The sequence below is a fragment of the Sarcophilus harrisii genome, chromosome 4 (genome assembly GCF_902635505.1).
Source record: "Sarcophilus harrisii chromosome 4, mSarHar1.11, whole genome shotgun sequence".
Lineage (NCBI taxonomy): Eukaryota > Metazoa > Chordata > Mammalia > Dasyuromorphia > Dasyuridae > Sarcophilus > Sarcophilus harrisii.
This window is the reverse complement of record NC_045429.1, coordinates 57,842,213-57,866,348: the sequence shown is the minus strand read 5'-3', so window position 1 is coordinate 57,866,348 and position 24,136 is coordinate 57,842,213. Positions and strand designations below refer to the sequence as shown.

The window sequence follows — 24,136 nt, the reverse complement described above, 5'->3', positions numbered from 1 at the left end:
ATGGGATTTACTATTGAAGCTAATTAAAAATAATAAGAACAAATCTAGGGTTTGGGTTTTTGGGGTTTTTTTTTTTTTTTTTTTTTTTTTTTTTTGCATTATATATCATATATTGGCTTCATATTTTAGTGCCTTATTTTATAACTTTTACTTTTCAAGCCTAACAAGAACCTCATGTTTAGCATATTTTTAAACTGGTTCCAGCTTTTACAAATCAGTTTTTGTTGCAGTAAAAATGGTCTATTTTTCTACTTTTATAGGACTCCAATTTTCATAAACTATTTTTTAAAAATCGCAGAGACTGCTGAGTTTTCCTTGGGGCTTTAAAAATATTTTTCAATGAGCCTGGTGTTCCTCTTTGTGGTTGGCACTGTAATGTAGTTTACTAACCATATTACTGAGGGCAAAGATAAACTAACAGCCTTCTGATTCTGAAAAGACAATTGTCTTTTTAATTTTTCTGGTTCAGTCTCCTTCTCATTTATTTTTTCTTTGTTTAGAAACAAACTCACATTCAGGTATTATATATCATTCTTTGTTTATATGTATATACTTGCTATGTGCTACTTTATGCTACTTTACCCTTCTTACAAAAGTAACATCTAGGACACAAATATTTTGTACTCAAGAAAACTGAAAACCAAAATTATAGTTTTTGTGATTATAGATTAATGGCAGGAAAGCTCTCATTTTTTAGCTGGCATGCTTGGTATTATTAAAAGAGCACTGGATTTGAAGGTGAGATATGATTTGTAGTTTCGACTCTTTACTTTCCAAATGACCATTCCTCCTATGGATTCCATTGTCTTCATCTGTAAAATGAAAGTTGTATGAAGGATCTTTCATTCAGTGGTGCTATTAATCTTATAATTCTTCTAATATAAACAATGTATTTAGGAGCTCATTGTTTGATATTAGCAACCACTGTAATAAAGATCTCTTGATTAGAATGGGATGTTTTGTTTTAAGTTTCCAGAATTTCCTCGAATAACATGAGTTTTAATGTGGCATAGTTACTAAGATTCAAAAATATAAAATTAAGACTTCCTTCCTCCCCACATGGAACTCTGGCCCAGGAGTCAAGAACACCTGAGTTCAAATTCATCTTTATAGACTTAGCAGCTGTGTGATATTAGGGAAGTCCCTTAATCTCTGTCTGCCTCAGTTTCCTGAACTGTGAAGTGGAGACCATAATAGCACAGACCTCTCAGAGTTGTTGTGAGGTCGTATTTGAAAAGGACTTAAGATGGTATCTAGCTTAATAAATGCTTGTTTCCTTCCTCCCTTTTCCCCTTTCACCCAAAGGATTATGGCACAAAGACAATATATTGTATAGGAAATTGCACAGAACTCCATCTTAGGTATTTGCTGTGACAAAAGTTCAATAAGAGATAAGAATCTTGCAGCCCTACATTTAGAAAGGCAAGACAACAGTTTACTATAACCGGAGACTCCTTTAATTTTTACTTAATAAGCCTATTTTGTATGAATAGTTGAGATTTGTTAGGCTGCATCTTCATGACAGAATTAATAATAAACAATATATCACCTAAAAAAGGGCAGGAACCTCTGAGGGAAAAAACATGGAGGCCAATTTCCCTCATATGTAGTAACATTATAAGTATTAATGAATTACAGTCACATGTTTTGTGTTTTTGTCATGGTGTATTTTTTATCCTTTATTTTGGTTTTCATGTTTAGTCAACAGAGCTTTTACCTTTTTTTTTTTGGCCTAGTCCTCATTCTGACTAATTTCATTCATTGATATACAGAACTTCAAAGCTTTTATTGGACCTCAAAAACTTTTGATGACAGTACTTTGATTAAAAAAAACTATTATGTGCTGCATCATTAAGATTATAGACTTTTTTTTAAAAAGTATCATTCTCATAATAATAATAATGGCAAGTATTTATGTAGTGCTTTATAAAGCTCTTTTTTGTGTTTTCTCATAATTTACTATTGTTTATAGTCATAGTGATAATACTACTTTTCAATCATTTTTCATATTACTTTCATCTTTTATTTTAAAAAATAATAGCATAAATGGTATTGACAAACATTTGATATTTACAAACATATACAGTGTGACTGCGCCCTATTTTAAAAAGTACCCAATCTGTGGAAATCCAAATTTACAGAATGTATTACATAACTAGGACATTGTCATAATTATAAGTCTTCAGTTTCCAAAAGGAAAACTATCACTATCATCAAAGTGATCCTTATAAATAACTAGATCCTGTAATGCCCTTAGAATAGAATTCTTTATACAAAAATTTGATTTGTATATGACATTGGTAAGATTGTAAGCAATTGATTTTACAAATAATTGCTTCTGAGTAAAAGTTAGCACATCATTTCTCTATGGAAATTTCATCTCCACATATAAATGACAATAATATACAGATGATATTATTACTGTTGCAGTGTCGATCTTTAAACAAATTTTGAGTAATTGAACATTTATTCAGGGCTTTGTTTATGCCAGGCATTAAGCATCATTCAAGAGACAAAAACATGTGGTCCTTTCCTCAGAGATCTCTCCTTGTAGCATGGAAGATAATTTGCAAATTATCATGCACATGGTTATAGGTGCATCAAGTGTAAATGGAAGGTGATCTCAGGAGAGAGGAATGCACTGGCAGGAGCTTGAGGAACCTGAAAAGACCTCGTGGATAGCATGTGTTAGGGAGGAAACTGAGGTGAGGTGTGAAGGAAATCCAGGAAACAAGGATTCAAAGTCAAGAAGGGAAAGCATTGTTGGGGGAGACAGGCAGTGAAAATATAAGGATGCTGTTTCACAAGACATGGCTTAATGCTCTCTCTGTATCCAATGTTGTAATTTTTGTAATAGTTGTTTTAATAGCGCTCTCAAGTACCAGGATTCTGTAATTACATACAAAGTGTTTGTTTTATTTTTTAATTTTTATTTTCAGTTTATTTTTATTTATTCTAAATTTACATTGAAATAAAGATCAACTCCAGAAGTTGCAATTCATAGGAATAACTGTAATCCTAATTAGGAATAATTTCAATTTTGTTTCACCATCAGTGCAAATTGAGCAGAAATGAATGTGTCCAAATGATAGTAAAGTTTGCTAATATTAATAAAATCATTCATAGGAAATACTATCCCATAATACAAGAGATTGTATACTAAGGTGAAAAAAAGGTGCTTGGCCATTCATGAACTCATAGGTTAAGTTTTTGAAATAGTGTAACTGCACTGATTCTGTGTATAAAAGTTCAAGAAAAAATATGAAACAGTTTTAACTCTTAGACATATTCAATCTCATTTTTCTCCCAGAACTTAATAATGCTATACTAAAAGTAAATCTGTCTTCCAAGATGATTAGTTATTTGAAATCAATCTGAAAAGGGGTCCAGTGAGTCAGTGAGGTTTGAGGCTTTAATCTTAGTATATAGGCTCCCAGAATCCAAATGACAAACTGATTTATTAGTCATCCAATGCGTTGTGTTAAAAGAAAGTTTATGGTGAGAGTTAATAGAATTCAAAGTAAAGTAAGTGACTTTTCATTACATATTAACTTCCACTAGTGTGTAGGATCTTGTTTACTTGTATTTTGCTTTAACACATTTGGCATCATTCACTGTGAATAACTGTTAGAGATTTGCTGTAGACAAGTTGCTAAATACTTCAGTGCTTATTATTAAAGTTCATGTTCCCATGAGTTAGTTTACTGTTGATGTCCCAGTTGACATCTAGTTATTTTTAAAATAGAGCAGCAAATTTAAAGTGATTCATAAGTGAGATACTGATATTCCATGAAACATGTCAATCATTTATTTAAATAATTAGCAATATTTTTAATATAATTTCTGTTATATTAATAGAATGGGCTATATGGACTATATTAATCTTATGTTGCTTTTTTTTTTTTAATAAAGTGACCACCCCTTTGCTAATATTTGAAAAATAAAAAAAATTCATTTTGCTTTTTGGACATTAATGCATTTGTACTTCCCAAAGAGAATTGAATTAGGTTTTATTAGTAAATTGGGCATATAACCTTTATGTCCAAATTTTATTAGTTTGTCACACATTAGCATTAGCAAATTGTAAATCTTATATACACAGAAAGGAATAGTGATTTAAAAATAAGGCTTAGACTAAGAAGGCTTAGGAATAATCTCATCTTGAAAATTTTGTATTGTAGACTAGGGAAAATTTTTAATTTAATGATTTATTTCAGCTCTGAAACTCACTAGCAGAAGTAATTGATAGGATTGCCCTTGTCAAGTTCATATTGTATTTCACAGTGCTGGTCTAAGTGAATATTTTGCAAATCCAACAATTACTTAAAATCTAAAAGATGTTAATAGGGGAAACAATTTAAATCAAAGTAAAGTCAGGATAACTCTGCCCAGGAATGATCTAGTAAGCTAAATTCAGCTAGGTCCTGTAAAAATGTTAACACATCAATCATCATCTAGCTTTTAAAATCAGTCAGGTCTTAAAAAGCTGATTGTGTCAGGCATGGTTTTGTAGCAGAAGAAATAACATGGGTGTTAATCCAAATGATTCATAAGTGAATTACTACACCCTCATCCCACAAACTTAGTTTAATAGTGTCTGATAATGGTAGTCGGACATTTTTCACATTTATAAATGAAACTTAGGTTGAGTATACATAAGGCTGACCTAATAGTGCCCTTAGGAGCTTAAAAAAAAATATGAACTTCTATAGGAAGAAAACATAAAGGCTATATGTAAAGATGGCTGTTTCAATGACCTATTTATTAGAATCCCAGAGATAGACTTTCCTATTGACTCTTGGTAACTTCCTATCCTGTAAAATAAGAATGTTCTTTTTTTTTTTAAGCATTTTTAGATGTGTTAATATTGCAAGGGCTTATTCATATTTTACCAGAAACTTGCAAAGAATTGGTATTTTCATTGTTTTTCTCCTTCACATCCTGCATCAGCCACATTTAAACCAATTTTTGAACAGGATACATTTATTTCTAGCCCAGCTGCATTTTGAGTGACTTAACAATGTGGTTTAAGTAGTTATTAACAATTTTAAAAGATTAGTAGAATAGCAGTGAGTGAATTCAGGTTCCTTAAATGTTGAAAAAGTAAACCAAAATCTGGGGGTCTGTAGATTTTTAAGCAGAACATTAATTAATTCCCTCATTCTCTCTGCTGCCTATAGTCTCTCCAGATGTGCTACTACGAATATCCCCTCTTGAGATACAAGCCATCTGGGTTCTGTAAACTGATTTGCACTTATTTTAAACAATAATTGAACAGAACGCAGATGAATTATTAAAGTAAATGTATGTTGCTAATAAATCTAAAAGCAAAATATTTAACCATAGTAAATGAGAAAGGAATGTGCAAATAAAGACCTGCTTACTTTAATGAGTTTAGTGGTGACCTTCTCAGTTTCAACCAAAAGAAAAAATTTTATTTTTCTGGGTTTTTTTAAATCCATAAAACTGCTTACAGAAGTATCCGAGACAAAAACAAGGAAATATAATGTTCTAAACTCAACCAGTCCAAACCACTCGAACTGCTATGACAGCTCATAAAACTGAGAGTAGTTTTTAACTGGGCTCTGTTTTACATTGCTAAAGTGAATTTTCCTTGCAGGAAGTAGCCAGCGGGTTTATTTAGTTTCCAGACCATGGCTTTGATCTTTCTGTACTGTCACTTCTCAGGTTACATAGCCCTTTTTCACTGCTGTAAATCTGCAACAGTTAATGAGAATAAAATTTCCCCCTCCTCACTGATCACATGCTGTTAAAGGCCAAACCACAGCCAACTGCATATTTGCAGTATTTTAGCTACAATGTACGAAAACAGCACAATCAGTTTAATCTTGTTGTCTTTGTCATTCGTTTTATTGAGCTTTCCTCCTTTTTTAAGTGACCTACTTTATCAAGTCAAGTGGTTGGAGGCCAGAGCTGGAAGAAAGATTTAGAGTAGTCATAAACAGAGAGGAGACGGAGTGTGTGCATGTATGTGTGCTTATGTGAACACTGCCATTCAGATTCACAATTAAAGCAACTTTAAATGCTTTTAAGAACCTAAACCTTCCTCCATAGTACATGAATGGGTTTGTTATTCCTTCAGTTACATTGCATGCTCAGTTTTGACATAAATTAGCACTCAGGAGGTAAATTCATTTAACAAGTCAGATCTTTGTATTTCACTGTTTGACAACCAAAGAGGACTTGTAGTAGATTAAAGGACTTTGGGTTGTTTTTTTTTTTTTTTCACCATATTCTGACATCTTTAAAGACCTTTTATTGAAATAGTAATAGCGTTAGTTTTTGGAATTTCTTTTATTTTCATAGCATAACACCTGAATTTTATTATAATTTAAGTTGCCAAGTTACTATTATGAATTCTAAATTATGCTATTTTGTACACCAGTATGCATTGATGACAAAACACAGGACAAGGAATATAAAATATAACATTTATCAAGTGCCTATGCTGTCTAAGTCACTGGGATCCATGCAAAGTTTAGATAAGATATGGTCCCTGCCTTCATAAAGCTGACAGTTTAGTTAATAATTCTTCCTGCAAAAACTCTAGTTTGAGTTAAATTCAATTTAAATTTAAACTCTTAATCCTCTTTCCTCTAATTTCTCATAGAAGTAACTTTTTAGCTAACTTTTTAGCTTTGACAAATAAGCTGTTATTGATCCCAGCCAGGGATAACACCAGGCCAAAGGAAGAATGTGCCCAAATTCTAGGCCCCGGCACACTCACAGGGAGGTAAAAGGAAGCATGTCTGAGTTCTTCACTCTGCTCCTACAGTAGCCATTATGTAAATATAAAATGTAAAATGTAAAAAAAGATAGTAAAATTACCTTGACAATATTCAGATCTTATGGTAAAGCATCAAGGTGTAAACTATTCATTGATAATGGTCATGATCAAACATTAGACACTGGATGCCTGAGCTAAGGAAGGAAGGAAAAGAAGGCTCTCAGGAAGATTTGATATAGAATATCTCCCTGTTCTCTTTTGAAGAGAATAATGTATTTACAAACATTTAAAATGACATTTTAAAAAAATGTTCTATGTCTTTCTGACTTCAAATTCATTATTCTTTCTTGTGCTCTTTGTCTTGATATTTGCTCCTGAAACATCTAGTTGTACAAATGGAGAATTATTTTTCCATACTGAATATTTGAATCTGTTCCAGAATAAAATTTGGCAGAATGTAAGCTTCTCAGAGACATGAGGATTGTGGTATTGTTGTTTTATGTTGTTTTGTTTTTAATTTTTGTATGCTCAGTACTAGCACTGATTTTTTTTTTTTAAATAACGAAAAAGTGCATTGGCTTTGGAGTCAAGAGACCTTCATTTGAACCTGGCTCTGCTACTTACTATATGTTTCCTTAGGCTTCTCTGTGCCTTAGTTTCCTCACCTACAAAAAGATGGAGATGACCTCAATGGTTTGTTTCCTTCCAGCTTTCAGTCTATTTTCTTGTAAAATTAAATGAGACATTCTGATGAATGTGCCAGTGATTGAAGCATGTCAAGTGATTTGTATCTAATTTAAAGACTGTCCTGTTTATGTAGTGATGAAGATAAAATAATCATGTTTTAAAAAAAAAAAACATAGAACTTGGAACTGGTGAAAATAATTAAGTCATAATTAAAATCTGTCAGTGAGGTCTGATAGTAGAAGTGTTATTAGATTTACTTTTTTAGATTCTTTATGTTCACCAGGAATTCAGATTTTTTTCCAAAAGAGAGAGAATATCAAATGAGTTAACACATGTAAACTATTTTGCAAACCTTAAAATACTATGTAAATTCTATTATATTATCATTATTTTTATAGGTTTAATTTAAGTAGCATGAATTAGTAGTTACAGCTTCCATCATTTACTTGACGTGTGTATAAAAGCAATTTAAACTTCCATTTCCCTGTCATTGAAATAAGATATGATATTCAGATATTTATGTATTGTGCTTGTTCTTTACTTACCCCATAAGGATAATTTGTTTTCACATTTTGTGAAGCTGTTTCATAGAACTTTGAACTTATTGGAAGAATTTTGCTATGGAATCCATGATTTTTCAGGGGTGAGAAGGGAGTATTTTCATTGTATAGCCTCTCAAGGTTTAGTAGGGAGAAAATGCTTCCATAGTTAAAATTCTGACCTTTGTTCAAATAAGAGCAAGAGTTTTCCTTTTATTCCTCCCTATTTTTGCACAATTTATCATTGGTCTCTTACCAGTAAAGCAGTAAATATACTGCACATTATTTTTATTTTGATTTACTTCTAGAATATACTCATTTACTCATATGTGATAAGAAATGGGGGGCATAATGTTGTGTTTTGTTTTTAATCTGGTGTCTTTTTGAATCAACACACAATGTAAAAAATATCACTTGTTAAAGATTGTTAAAATTGAAGCTTCAGTTTTATTTTTGTGTTCTACCAAATGTTATATACTATAGCCAAATGCTTTTTGTTTTCCCACATCCCTGTTTTTCCACTTGTCCTGACTACCACCTTTTGGTTATTGGGACCCTGCCCCTTATTGAGAAAGTAAAGAATTGCATCAGTACTGGAAAGTATAAACAATATAATATTGCAACAGAACTTGGCCTTTCTTAAGTTGTGCTTAGTATTTTTATAAAAAGTCATTCACAGTGAATTGCATGATGCTCCAAATTTCACTGTCCTTAAGTAAATTTATAGCAGTAATCTTATTCTCTTTCAAAAATGGCTCTACATTACTTTGACTCAGTACCTAAAACTGCTATTGGGTGCAGTGTAACATTCATTAGATTACTATAATTACAGAACCACAGGCCCTTGCTATATTTTCCTGATGGAAAAATTAGGATTTGTGATAATTGGCCTAGGAATGAGGGGGGGAGGGAGAAGGAATGAATGTGGGAGGGCAAGATTTACTTCTTCATATTTTATGACATTTTACTTAACCATTGGTTACATAACTAAGAGCTACATTAAAATTCAAGTACAGATAGCCTGAATTAAAAGTATTTTTTAAAATATTCCACTGTGATAGTCTGATAATTCACTACAATGTAGTCTCTCCGCTAGATATGATAGTCAGTTTGGGAGGTTTAGGCCTTAATAGCAGTTTATTGTGGCTTTCCTGGGATTGTAAAATGGGATTATGGATTTACAGTGGAGATTATTTTCCTAAAACATATCCACATTCTGCATGAATAATAATGGGTTTCTCAGTAAACTATTGAGTGCACCAAGAGCTTTGATATAAATGGTAATTTCTCAAAGCTTAAGGTCTGCTGAGTAGAATTTTGGTCTCTGTATAGTTTATGCTTTTAGAAACTGGACTCTTGGAAGAAAATCTAAATTCACTTGGTTAAATAATGATTATAAAAATATATTGCCATGGTAATAAGTGTTGTAGGATTTCAGATGACAGATCTTTGAACTTTTTTCTAAAGTAACAGTGCAGCCAATAATTAGTTCACGTATAAGCAAAAACTCTTTAATTGGAAGAGATTTGGATATTCTACTAGAGTAATATCAAAGGGTCTTTTCATATTCATCAGGTTTTCACATTTTTTAAAAAAGCAGAAATAAAAGAACATTGTTTTTCATTTGAAAATGGGGGAGATGGGTTATGGGTTAAAGACCCAATTGCAAACCATTGTAACTAGAAATGGTCCAGCACATGGCAATGTGATAGTGACTCAAATCACTCTCTGTTTCTTCACCAGCCATAGGAACAGAACTAAGCCTTAGAAGATTTGCTTCTTTCGTGCCCTGAGCTGTTCTGTCACGAAGCCCCTGTTTTCTTGATGATTATTGTAGTTGCCTGCTTCAGAAGGATTCATTTCCTTCGCTGACTGCCCCCTACTAGCCACCATGTATACAGTCCCTGCCTTTACCTCTCCCCTTCCCATTCCCCCCTTTTCTACTTCTGAAACCATAATCAAATCCATTCCCCCTAGAAAGGGTGCCAATATATATATTCTACTATCCATCCTGTAACTTTACAAACAAAAACACACCCCATCACCACACTCATAGGTTGTTGTCCTTGCTTATTTTAATATAAGTTCCTTAGGGCCAAGAATTTGTCTTCCTTTTTGAATGTGTACACCCAGATATGCTTGGAACATAACACATGATTACTAAATGCATTTCATTTATTCATTCATCAGATCATTTGGTAATCTCAGAGCTTCCCAAATCCTCTATTGAATTGAATGACATTTAATTCTACTCTAAGGAGAATAATCAGTGTAACAGCAATTTGGTGATCATTCTTTGATTGAGACAATAAGTGCTAGCTACCTCATATTTTTATCTAGTTTGCAAACAGGGAAGAACATAGAAGATTCTTAATCTTTACGTATTGACACTTCTCCTGAATCTAGTTGTTTATTTAAATATAAATTTCTAATTGATCTTTTTTTTAAAGATAGAGTTCTAAGTTTTTAGCTAAAGCGTCTTATATTTCATACCTAGAAGCCAAGCTGAGAAAATACTCTTGAGGTCCTGAAGAAACTATTCCTAAGGATAGAAGTACAAACAAAATAAATTCTTGTTTAATAAATGAAAGTGCAGTTCATAAATTTTCTGATTGATAGAATGTGGATCTTAACATTTCATCTTAAATGGTAATATGTATACATGCATATATATGATTACATGAATGAGAACAATAGCATATTATGTAGTAATAAGAGAAAATTATATGTTAAAGTCAAATGATCTTATTTGTTGCTTTTAATACATACGTGCACACATATTTATGTTATTAGATATTTAAATATATTCCCAGCACTTAAAATAGCATCTGACATGTACTGCTTTTAATAAGTACTTGTTGACTAACTAATGGGATACAATATAGAATGTTTCACCTAGAAGCATCAAGTTTTGAGTTCAGATTTGGTCTCAAATGATCCCTTAGCTTTATGACTCTGGACAAGTTACATAACTGTTCTCAACCTCAACTTTAAAATGGGGACAAGAGTAATATCTATCTTACTAGGTTAAAGTGAGAATAAAATAAAATGACATGAAAAGCTCTATGCAAATTTTAGAACACTATAGAAATGCCAGCTATTCATAATAATATTCTTTTAAGGAAAAAAATAAAACAACTCTTAAAAGGTTAATACAAGAAAAAATATTCCTCAAGACATTTAAGGCTTTAGAAGTGAAATAATTATTTCATTTTGGATTTTGTAGCTAGTTGATGACTTTTCTTTAAATATGATTTCAATACCCTTGCAATTGAATAGACAAAGACTTATTAACTTACAAACCGTATTTTCTTGCAGGCACAGCTTGCCTTTTCTTCCAAGGAAAAGTCATTGCAAGGCCATCTGCAAGTAGCTTCCATAATTGTTTTCTTACTGACCACTAAGCATTCTTTAGTTCTCAAATTTGAAACAAAGAGAGATAAATCTCCATTTTGCTACAGTTAGGGAGATGCCATAGTCCTCTGTTATGGGATTATCTTAATAATTTATGAAGTTATCTCAACCTCCCTCCCAAATCCTTTTCTCATTTGTAACACTTTCATCCAAGTTCCTTCCTTACTTCTTCCCAGCTCTCATCACATGTCTCAAATACCAGAACATCAGGGTGACACACTCTCATAAGACAGTGAGGGTATTATGAGAACCAGAGAAATAAGGTCTCTTCTGCTCTGCTAGGGAAAGCAGAAATTGACAAAACAGTACTGGATACAGAGATGAGGTAGATCTCAATTTTGCATAGAGCAGCAAAGACCTTGTGCTGATCGTATACTTTTTTAAAAAATACATTTCAGATGCCAAATGAATAGGAAATATACCAAGGATCCTCTGTTTAAAGAGAATCTGTTTAGGTATATTTTTTTCTTAAAAGAAATATGACAATTTTACTCAAACATAACCTTGAAACCCAAAAGATTTTTGCAGAATTCACTAAATTGGAGGTGCTTCAATGCCACTTTGATAAAATAGAGCCTGTGATTGGTACGGACATTCTTGTAGTGCAACAACTATGTGAATACTTTGGTGCCCATAGATTTCCATAAATTATACAGGGGCTCTGTGAAGTCAGACAAACAGAAAGCATGTGTAAGAAGCACTCCAAACATTATGGAAGATCTCCTAACTGTCTAGTTTCTATATAAGGAGCCAGCTTTTCCTCCTAGGTATTGTTAGGAAAGAACCCATAATGATTTTCATATGCTGTTAGGAAAACTAAATGTATCCTGTAATGTTTTACCTTTTGTCCAAGGCGACAAATATAATAATGTTCTCATATTAAGAAAAAATTGAAGAGAACTTTTTTCCATATTGAGAAATGAGGAAAGTAAACCATTGACAAAGAAATATACCTGTTCAATCCAGGCAGCCTATCAACAGAACTGGAAGTTACATCCAAGTCTTTTTTTTTCCTCAAGTAGCTAAGTTACATTAAACTATTTAAGATTAGAAAACTAGCATACTAGTGGGTACTTAGTTTGGTTTGATAAGTAGTATACAGTACAGAAGGTGAAAAGTTTTTAAAGTAGCCTTGAACAAGGGAGTTGAGAAACAAGACCATGCATAGTCTAAGGTTAAATTTTGAAATAATAAGATATCTCTTTACCATAAGATTAGAGTGATGGTAGAGGGACTAGGTACATTTGCATAGCATTTCTTTATTAATCTAACTGACTTGGAAACATATTTAAGTTCAATTTTAACTGGGGCAATAAGATTTCAGGTCAGAAAAGAAAGTAAGAATTATACCATAGGTGATATCAAATTCAACTAGAAACAGAACCTTGGACACCTCATATTGATATATAGAAAACCACAAAGTAATGTTATCTATGTTGTGTTGTGTTTCTATTAATTTTGCTTCAACATTTCCCAATTAGATTTTAATTTGATTGGAAGTACTCAGGATCAGTGCTTGTCCAACGTGCTGTAAATTTGACAATTTCTTCTACACATTAGCCCATATTGATTTTAGTTAATATTTGCCAGGTAAGCCACACGGAAATTAAGATCTACCTCTTCCCTGTATCCAATACTGTTTTGTCAACTTCTGCTTTCCCTAGCAGAGCAGAAGAGACCTTATTTCTCTGGTTCTCATAATACCCTCATTGTCCTAAAATACTGTATCAGCTGATATTCTGGTATTTGAGACATGTGATGAGTTTCTAATAGTGTTTTGGTATTAAAGGAAGATGTTACTTGATGAAGAAATGATATGGTTTCATCCTTCAAGGGATTTAAGGACCATAATTAAATATAAGAAGAACTCACTTCAATCTTTGAATTGGGTTTTAGCACTATAGGTTCAAGTGGGAAAAGAACTGAATTCCTTTTGTTGGACCACCTTGTATGTGCAGCAGAAAAGTTATTTTTACCCTGGTATAATTGACAGTACATATTTTTGAAGATTTGAAATGCTTTTTTTCCCCTAATATTTATTTTATGCTATTTTGTTATTGCCACTTTAGAGTCTGAGTTCCAATGGATCACTGGTAAATAAGTTAAACAGATAAGTGATAAAAGACATAGATCAAAGATGAAATATCATTTGGTCTGTATAATTTTCATATCAGAGTATGGCTGAAAGTACCAAAAATTTCTAAACAAAACTGTATACCAGAAATAATTTTTAAATAATCTGAAAAATTAAAAGTATAAGAAAATGTCTTGTTTGTGTGTAGCTTTGGGACCATAGATTGGTTAAAAATATGAACCATAATTGCTTAGCTGTTTGAAAACAGGTGTTTTGAGGGGAGGAGGGGTAATTCTTAATTGTTTTATATAAACTCTAGCTACATGTTAAAACTTGCTTACATTTCAAGAAAGTACTGCTTTGATTTCTCTGAGAAAACAAAGTCTTAAATAATTTTTAGCCAGCTGATATTTTTTTATCATCGTAGATATATATTTCGGATTATGGAATAAAAAAGGAGGTGAGAAAAATAAATACAAAATAGCATAAATTGTAAAAAATGAAAACTTTACATTAAGGATTTTTGCTTAAGATAATTACTAAAGTGTTTTCCTACATGGAAAAAAAAATCCAAGGCATTTTCCTTCTGAGTCAGTGAAAGAAAATGAATTACTCAATAAATATGCCCAAGAAGTATGAACATAACTTTTTAGGCTTTCAGTGGCACGAATTATGTACTGTGGGACTTCAGAAATCTTTCATTTAAGAGAAACTTGTAGTGTGTCAAAAGGGATAACCTTCAAGAGACCCACACCATGTCTCTGCTTTGATTTTGTGCATGTGGAGGACTTTTGTCTGTTTTTTAAAGGAAGTTGGGGAGTTGACATAGCCCCCGACTTATTAGTTGTCATGATACTTTGAGATTCTTAGAAGGACTTGGGCTCGTTCATTTTGACAGTGTATTATCACATAAAGATACAACTCTGGGGGAGGTACTTGAATGTTACTCACTGGCAGGATCATTAAACATGTTTTAATTGGACTAAAGGATTTTTAGTATTCTGTTAACTTTTGAATTATGTGTGAGGTCATGCACTTTGGGACATTTCTTATTAATATTTTTAGTACTTAATAGCTCTCTCTCTTCCCCCCCCCTCCCCCCCCCCCCCCCCCCACCTCTCCCTAGCCAAGAACCTTCCTTGCTGCTCAGCATTCGGAACATTTTCCTCTTTGGCATGTGCTTTCTAGTTCCCCAGCAGTCTAAGCAAATTGGAAAGTTCAGCTGTCATTCTTGGAAGGTCATAGATCACACTAGCAGCCTGAGTAATCCAAGAGGTTTTAAGTATCATAGCATTTAGTTTAAAGTGAAATTTGCTCTGACAGGGCTGGCAGACCAATAGGAAAAAGAAATATTTGTGCTTGGAAAAGTGCATCTGTAGAGACCGCGAGTATAACTGATGGCTGGAAGTGATTTCAGTCTAAAAAAACAAATCATTAAGAGAGTGCATAGGGGTAAAATACACAGTTCATATTTTAAAGGGTCTCAAAATGAACCAGCAACTGAGGTTAGCATTACATAGTAATTAGTTATAGTGTTCAGTATTTAACCCACTCATTTCCAGATTGTATGGTTAAACAATCAGGAAGAAAAAAAATGCCACTTTTTCCTTTCCTGTTCCTTTAAGCTCAGAGTAGCATATTTTATCCCAGTAATTTCAATATTATAAAAGAAAGGTACTGTGACAAATTATGTAAATATGGAATTTAGTAATGGTCAAGCAAGCCATTATCCAGATGGCTTGTTAATGATTTAAAGGGTTTATTCACCCAGCCCAGGGGTTACTTAAGCAGTTTTAAGTGTTACCCTGACCTTTGTACCTTACTGGTATAAATGGAACATTACCTGACTGAACAAGAAATTCTCATAATTAGCTCAAATTGACATAGAACTTCTTTTAAATAATAATAAAAAACTGTTGGAAGGAACTTGGACCCACCATGGTTTTGAGGAATTTAAGACATTTGAATTTCATCATCTGACAAATATTAGACATCAATTGTAATAAATAAGAGTTAGATTTGGAATCAGAGGACTTGAGGTGCATTCTAGTTTGGTGCCTACACCCTAGTATAATCTTGGACAATCACTTGATTTCATCCAAGTCTCAGTTTTGCTCATCTATAAAATGGGAATTGGGCTAAATGATCACCAAGATATTTTCCAATTCTAGGGCTACGGTTTTCTGTAAAAATAGTTCCTGAGGGGCAGCTAGTTGGTACAATGGACAGAGCACTAGCCCTGAAGGCTAGTTAGGAGGACCTGAGTTCAAAAACACTTCTTAGCTGTGTGACCCTGGGCAAGTCACCTAACTCCAATTTCCAGGGTGGAGGGAAGGGAGGGGAAAGTAGCTCCTGAGCAGGAAAAGAAAACTTTTAATATCCACAATTACTTTGTAGTGTCACTGTTTTCTCCAAGTCCAGTGTGAAAAAATGTTTATTAATAGAGCTATCAAGTTAGTAAATTCTATCCCTGAAAGCATAACTACGACATAGAATCTCACCAAAGTTCTAAAAGGATAAATAAGCACCACCATCATTAATACAAATTGGTATTTCAAAAGAAAACAACTAAGTTTGAAGGGAACTACCTAAAGGAAAATTTTAATTTCATTTCTTATGAAAGTTTTTGAAGTCAAGCTTATGAAATATTTATGAAAACGTTTGAAAGACTGTGATTACTGTCCAGGTTGCTATTGGACAAAGTACAGAATTTGAAATCTAGACTTGTGGGCAGGTTACCTTTGTGTAAGATTAAGGAAATACGTTGTATATGTATATGCATGAATATATATATATATATATGTGTATATATATATATAATAACTAGATACTTTACATACAACATGCATATATATGCCAGATAGATTCTCTTTAACAGATGTCAAATGGAAATTTTAGACATTGTTTTGTAATAGTATTTTATCATGCATCAGTGTAATTTTTTTAAATGTCTAAAACAATCAGCCGCTGATCTTCCACTCTTGACGTTTGCTAGAACCCCAGAGCCAAAAAAACTTTTTGGAAATGACTGATAGATTGATATTCCAGAGATCTGTACCTAAATTACTTTCACATTTGTATAAAAAAGACATTGATTTGCTGAAAAAGTAATGGAAACCACGGCTTGTTCTCTTTATCAATTTATGTATGTTGAAGAATTGTTTGGATTTGAGAATCCTGCCTTGGAAACTTTTTTTTAAAAGTACATGATAGTAAAGATAGAGTAACTGCTCCATCTAGTGGCTTGATTATAAATTGTAATCATTTAGAATTGATTTTTTTTGGTGGGGGGGAGGGGGTTGTTTTAATGTTTATCAGATTTCTTCTACCACCCCAAGAGTATCCCCAGATATTCTCATTGAAAATAAAGATTTCGTCCTGGAGAACTTTGTTATATCTAGTGATTTATCTGAATAATATGCCACACAACCTGCTGGTAAAGTGACATGGTCTCATATTAAAAGGATCCTAGGGTCCTAGATTTATAGGGGAAACTTGGAAGTTGTTGAGTCCAGCCTCTTCATTTTATAAGTGAAGGAAGGAAAACCCACAGAGGTGGAAAATGGCAGAACTCCAGTATGAATCTACTTCTCTGACCCTAGTCCTAAGTCTTTCCTATTCTATGCTAATTAAGTACATTAAATAGCTAGCATTTATGGAGGATTTTTTTCCCAATCTGTGCTCCACTGTCCAGGAGGTCTGCAACATCATCAATGTGAACCCTCCAGGGATAACCAACTAACAAAGACTTAGGCACCTATATCCCTGGTAGCTGGGGATCCAGTGGCAAAAGCAAAGCAGTCTTGATCTCAATGGGAAAACAAGACACATAAGATTTCAGCTTTATTTTATTTTTAATTTGATCTTCTTAAGATCTCTTTGTCAGATTTGCAAATGACTAGGAAGAGTAGCAAACACTTTGAATTATAGCGTCTTAATCGGTTTTGACCAGGCTACAGCATTGGGTTTAAATGTCTAATGAATGTTTGTTGAATATAAGATACAGTTCAATAGAAATCAAGTCTGGCACTTGGATTCAGAAAATCAGTTCTGTATAGATAGGGGACATGTGATTAGATAGCAGTTTGATAAAAAACAATGACTTGTGCTTTTAGTGACCTGCAAGCTCAGTAAGTCGGTGATGTACTGTGGTGGGCAGAAAGGAAAATACCAGCTTGAGTTGCCCTAAAAGAGGCCTGGTATCTATGACCAAGACTATAATAGTGCCACTTTACATGGACTACCCAGACCCTAGTGACAGTGCCAGGCACAGTGCTGCAAACCCCAATTTAAAGGGCACATTTATAAGCTGGTGTGTCCAGGAGGATGCAGGACCTGAAATCTGTGTGGTCTGAGGATAAGGTGAAGGAATCATGGAAAAGACCGCTTATAAGTGGTGGGTCAGAATGCAAAATGCCCATAAGGTTGCAAAAAGACAAATCGAGGCTTGATACAGGAAAATATCCTCTCCCTGGAATGGTCCCTTAATGACAGGGGCTGTACTTGGTAGCGGACTCCCCCTCACTGGAAGTCTTCAAGCAGACTCTAAGGGGACAGACCCCTTATTAGACAGGCTGCAGGCCCGCTGCCCCTATCCCCGACATGCTCTAGCTGGGGTCCTGCAGCAGAGAAATCGATGGAGAAGCGAAGGCCCCATCTCAGTGCATCATTGGTGTGGGATTTCTTGCGGAAGGAGTCCAATCTTTATGAAGCACCAGCCTCGCCGGCCACTCACACACAAAGGAGCCACTTTTATCAGCTTCATTTTACAGAGAAAAAAATAAAGGTAGCAGCTTGTCCAGTCTTCCAGCTATTAAGTAGCTGAGATTGAATTTGAACTCAGCCCCTGATTCCAAGCTACTCTATCCCCGGTACCATCTCCCTGGGTTCAGGCAGCTTATAAAATATAAGAACTATACCTTCTTGGTATAGAGGCCCAGAGTACTCTAGAACTGCACAATTCATCTCCAGTAGGGATGGGAGGGGGAGAAATGGATTGTTACATAAGGACCCTTGCCCTACTGCATGTTGACCCAGTTTTAAAATGCTATCTATGTTGTAATGTATTTTTGTTTTATTAAATATTTTTTAATCACATTTTAATCTGGTTTAGGCCCAACTCAGGAGTATTGAAGAGGCCCCATTCTCCTGAGGCCAGCCTGTTTTACACCTCCACCCTAGACAGGTCATTTCCTATAAGTTAAGGATCACTATGTATTTATATTTTCTCTGAAGACCTAAAGTACTATAGCACTGGGTTATTATGAACAGTTAAAAGTATCTATCGCTCTTCTCCATTTTCATATGGAAAGACCTGACCTAAGTTTTTACCTTGAGGAGAAGGGAATCAAAAAGATGCTGACAGGCCAGATCAGTGGGCCAAAGCTAAACAAAGTGAACTTGAGTAGGTATAAATATATATTCGAGCATTAGACTTTAAAAAAAAAAAAAAAAAACTTCAGTATAAGGTAGGGAAGACTCCAGATAATGAAAAAGATGTAGGAGTATTAGTTGATGACAAACAAGTTTCACATAAACCAAACAGTATAACATAATTGCTGGAAAAAATCAAAAATAACAAAGGAAGTATTAAATGAAACTGGAAGGGAAGAGGAAGAGAACAGCTTACCACCTGACCCCTCTCCAGCTTCCCTTTAAGGCAGAGTTAGTAACAGTTGACTCCAATTCAAATAATCATTTTGTTCCAAGAGAGAATTTAGAAAATAAAGCAGTGAGCTTTTGATTTTGGAAGAAATTTTTGCCAAATTCCTCTCTCCAGTGATACTGCCGTCCCCCACGTAGAAGCAGATAATCACAAAATTAAGGGAAAATTGTGTCCAGAGTCAGGAAGACACAGAATAGCTGTTAAATTCCCATGCTAGGTCCTGTGACCAACAAAAAGCTGGCTAGGCATGTTCTCTGCTCCTCAGCTCTCATACCTCTCCAAAGTAAGGACTGTGTGTACGCAAGAAATAAAGGGCTTTTGGACAGTCCAGAACTTGGGGAATCCTAATTTAGGCTGCAATTCAGTAAAGTAACCCAGACCTGGCCAGCGGCTAAGGAGCAGCTCACCCTCCCATACCGACCCCTCATAGTGGGGCTGTGCAAGCTTGAAAAGGAAAGGCCTGAGGCCTGCTAGGAAGCAGAAGGCTCCCCTCCCTTTGGCTGGCCACCGAGCGTCCCTCTGCTGCCACAAGGTGACTTTCTCAGCAGTCTGTCTGCTTCTACAGATCCACCAGGATTGTGTCTTGTTCAGAGCCAGGCCCCTCTCCTGAGGTCTTATCAGGGAAAATAGTTCTGACTTGGAGATGAAGTCACCACCACAACTAGGAAGACCTTCGCTTTTACCGAGGTATCAGGAAATACAGGCATTTGTTAAATACCTCACAGAAATTTGCCGATGGAATACATCTGTTGAAATTTTGGAATATAGTCAGATTCTCTCTGCACTGCGCCATCACAAAGAGGGGGGTGACAGGCTGGTTGTGTAGGTTGTTTCAAAAGAATTTTTAAGCTTAAACATCCTTCAGAACAAACAAGGATCAAAGATTTTATTACTACACTTTATGGCTAAATCTGTAAAGAAACAAGGAAAAGGGCTTTCCTAGTGAAACTCACCTTTAACCAGGGGAAAGACGCCATTAAGGAGAAAGATCTCATTAGGCAGAATTATGTCATGGAATAGGGGGGCCACCTCTAAGAGGAATTTATCACCAGAAAAAGAGTTAGCTATAACAAGGAGGTAAGCTGACCCAACCCTAAAAAGAATAGATCAGGGGATAACAAAGGGATTCCCTTTTGTAAGGTAAATATAAATTGAGGAGTTGAGCATCATAATTTGGCTTTCTGACTAGATACAGTAACGAGTTATGAAGACTTTGTGTTGCAAAGAATTCAGCCAAGAATTCTATAGGAGACTTAAGTTGGGATAGGACTGTAATAAAGTTCACTTAACAGAAGGCCCACCTAAGGCTGAATGATCATTTCGGTGCTCTTCCCTGCTTGCCTCTGGGAGTAAACTAAGGCTTCCAAATTGTTTACAGTAATGCAAGCTCTCTCCTGATGCCGTTCCTTGCTACCAAAGACAGGGGTCTTATTCAGCCCTCATCAGAACCCTCGCACCATAATCTTCTGCACAAGAAAGAGTCCTGTGATTAATTTCAGGCTACAGCCACTGTTTGCTGCCACCTTAATGGCAGAGAATCTACTTAAGAGCTACTAAATTTCTTCCTAATTATTTTTTCTGAACCTTAGATTTTTGTCTAAAACAACTAAGTGGGATTATTCAAATCCCCATAGGCTGCTATGGAAAAGTAGGAGAACACTGCTTTCTGGGACTTCTGTATGCATTCCTTCAGAGGATAATCAGAAAATAATTGGTAGAAAGATGGAACAGCCTCTCTTCCAAATTGTTCCAGAAGATTATATTAGGTGATCTCTGCACTTTCTTTGGCTTCTACTATTAAAATTCAAGTCAGCCCAAGAATTGACTTAAAGTCAATTTTCTAATTTTTGTTCCTAGCATCTACTAAAAGCCAAATACTCCTTATGTGTGTTGTGTTTATATTGCTGACCTGGGATTGTAAAAGAAGAAATCCATTGTCACTGTAATCTAATATTAATAATATGATAATGCTTTTCGCTTATGCAGCACTTTTCATCCAAGGATTTCGAAGTGCTTTACAAATATACATTAAATAAGCCTTACAAACAGCTGAGGTAGGTGATCTCCTTTTACAGAAGTGAGGCAAAGAAACTTGGCAAGAGGCTAATTATACTATAGATCCATTCACCTTTTCCCTGCATTTATCACGGGCTGGTATCTTCCCTTGCAATGCACTGCATGTGAAAAGATCTCTTTAATACCTGTATTTTTTTTTTCTGTTTTGCAAGCATATATGCACGTATACATATGTGTATATTATATATGTATGTGTGCAGTATTTTTTCAAAATATTTCTATTGACATTTATAGATTTAGGATTCTAATAGATATGTAAATATATTTAGGATTTTTTTTTTTAAAGATAAATATTTAAGCAAATGTTTCAGCCTTTTAGAGAAAATTCTAAGCTGTTAGCCAACTGGACTTGTAAGGCTTAATTTATAATGGAAATTGTAGACCAACTGTGATATATATTTATATTCTTAGAAATATTAGATTTTAGATAATGTAATTGGTGCTGAAATATCATTTTTTACTCTTAGGAAGGCCTTGTTTTTCACCCTTTACAATCACTATAATCAGGTTTAAATAACAAGGGGAAAAAAACTATTGAGACTTTACAAACTTTTCTGTAAACAATAATAAGTTATCTGGATTTTATTCTCAGTACTTCCAAGAAGGTACATTGATTTATGATATTCTCAAGATTTAAGGAATCCAAAGTTTAAGATCCAGATGTTGAAAATGAGTTAAATTGTTTTTAAATAAGTAATCCTAGAAATAAGATTGACACACATATATTACCCTCAAACTCATGACTGTATACACGATGCAAAACAATGTTGCTAAATATCAGAGATGTGAAGAAGCATATGTTCTCAATCTCTTATTATAAGTCAAAGGGATATATGCCAAATGCCATCCAAATATATTATAACTTTTTTCCCCAGAGAATAAAAAAAATATTAACCTCAGCAAATATGTGGCTTCCTCTAATGAAAGAGGATGTTTTCCATCATATCGGGAACAGGGGTAGCAGCATCACAAGTAGACAGAGCCTGCACCTGTGATTTCATTCATATAAAGAACTAATTCCCAGATGAGGAAACTTCTTCTAGTGAGCCAGGCTGATAACTTGCCTGAAACCATAGTTGTAGAGAATTCATTAGGTTTGATGAGGAGGGGTGACTTGTCCGGGATCACACAAGCAGACTTTGACTCCAAGAGTAGACCACCAGCCACTTTACCTGGGCACAAATAGTAGATTCCCAAAAAAATGTATTTTAGCAATTAATTTTAAATTTATATCCCCATTAAAATTTTTAATCAGTTGTTGCTAATAAGTAGCAATATTACTTTGAATTTCATATATCTCTGGTCATATACAACCCCTAGTAAAGATGTTAAAATGTAGTCATACTTAAAATGCAGAGAGAGAGAAAAAAAATCAAGCATTAAGCATAATAAGGCATCTAGATTATAATTGTATAAACAACCCTTTAGTAACTAGGCATTTGGTTATGTGCATGTTTATTTTCTCAAAACTGTTTCCCATCTACTGTGAGTGGACCACTCCTTTTTCTACTAATAAAAAGATGCAGTGTGATTCCCTCCAAAAAGTAAATAATTTCTAAAACACTGTCCATAAAGTGAATCTCTGAAATCCTATTTTCCTATTGCCTTAAATGCAAAAAATTAAGAGATGTGTTCCAAAGTTAGGGTATGGGTGTAATGGGAAAATTTGATTCCAAGTCATAATAAAAACTATACATAGATTCCACCAACTTTTTAAAATTACTTATTTTAAAGAAAACATTTTTAAATTGTCTAAATCACTATCAGAATAAGCAAATGTACAAATAAATATGGTCTGTAATAATCAGCTGTGTCCCTAAAATAAGATCATTATGAAGGGAAAGAAAAAGTAGGCTGAAAAAGCCAGATCTATGGACAAGTACAGCCTATATTTGGGTTGATTTTTTTTTTTTTTACCAGAAACCATACTTCTTGATCCCTGAAAGATGGAGCTGTGTTTTGCATGTTGCTTGGTATTTTAGTTTGTTAAAGCCCTAAACTTGTCATTGTAATTTCTACAAGTATTTCTTAGATGGGATGGTTTTTGTTTGTTTTGTTTTGTGGATTTTTATTAGTGTTCTAATAGGCTTTTTTTTTTTTTAATTTTAAGGGCCAAAGCATCTAAGACATTAAGCAACATAACATAATTCATTTACATAATTAACTTTCTTATAAATCTGAATTTTTCTATAGTGATTTTCTTTTAAAGGGGTTGGGGTGAAATACTAGCTGTGCCAGTCCCCGCTGCATGAGCACTGCATGAGCATGTTGTAGCTACTCCATTTGCCTGGCACAGTGAATACTCTGTCCCATTGCTGTGTGTTTATTTGATTGTTCTGATAATCTGGAGAATGAATCCATTTCCTAATAATTTGTTGATGATGATAAGAGAATGCCTTTTAAATATCAAAAGGTACTCTATCCTTTAGGTTTTCCATGTTTACCATACAGCAGTTTAGCTTTTGGCTTCTGGTTATTAACATGCAATGAAATTGTCTAGAATTAACATTTGTTTTTTTATCAGTCACAAGAAGAAATTTACTGTTTCATTACATTATGCCTTAAACATTTGGCAACAGCCTTTAAAAATGACACACACCATAACTTCCAGAGGTCTGAGTGTCAGAATTCCTTGTTCTATTCCTCATTCTGCTATAACCTCATTGTAAGACTTAACCTTATAAGACTTAGCCTTTCTTGGCTGAGAGCTGCAACCCTTCCAGGTGATACATGCCATACTGATAGTTGGCTGATATTGCCAGCTTCATATAGGCCAATATAACATTGATACAATTTGGCAGAACTTCCCTTCCCTCACTTGTTTCTGTTTGGTCTACTAGAAGAAAGCTATTGATACTTTCTGGAATGTAAAATTTCTTTTTAAATTATTGAAGCCTGTGCTTTATTATGCACATTTACTGGACAAAGTAACG

General features: G+C 34.2%; 1 protein-coding gene across 4 annotated transcripts in view; it reads left to right on the top strand.

Moving 5' to 3' along the window:
* Nucleotides 1-24,136, top strand: part of KIFAP3 (kinesin associated protein 3) — a 211,308-nt gene that overhangs the window by 182,235 nt on the left and 4,937 nt on the right. The window contains exon 20 of one of the 4 annotated variants that reach the window (XM_031936864.1): nucleotides 21,114-21,181. The exons of the other annotated variants lie outside the window; for them this stretch is intronic. Within the exon in view, the coding sequence (XP_031792724.1) occupies nucleotides 21,114-21,159 (46 nt within the window). The 3' untranslated portion in view covers nucleotides 21,160-21,181. The remainder of the gene's footprint in view (nucleotides 1-21,113; nucleotides 21,182-24,136) is intronic. 4 annotated transcript variants of the gene reach the window in all.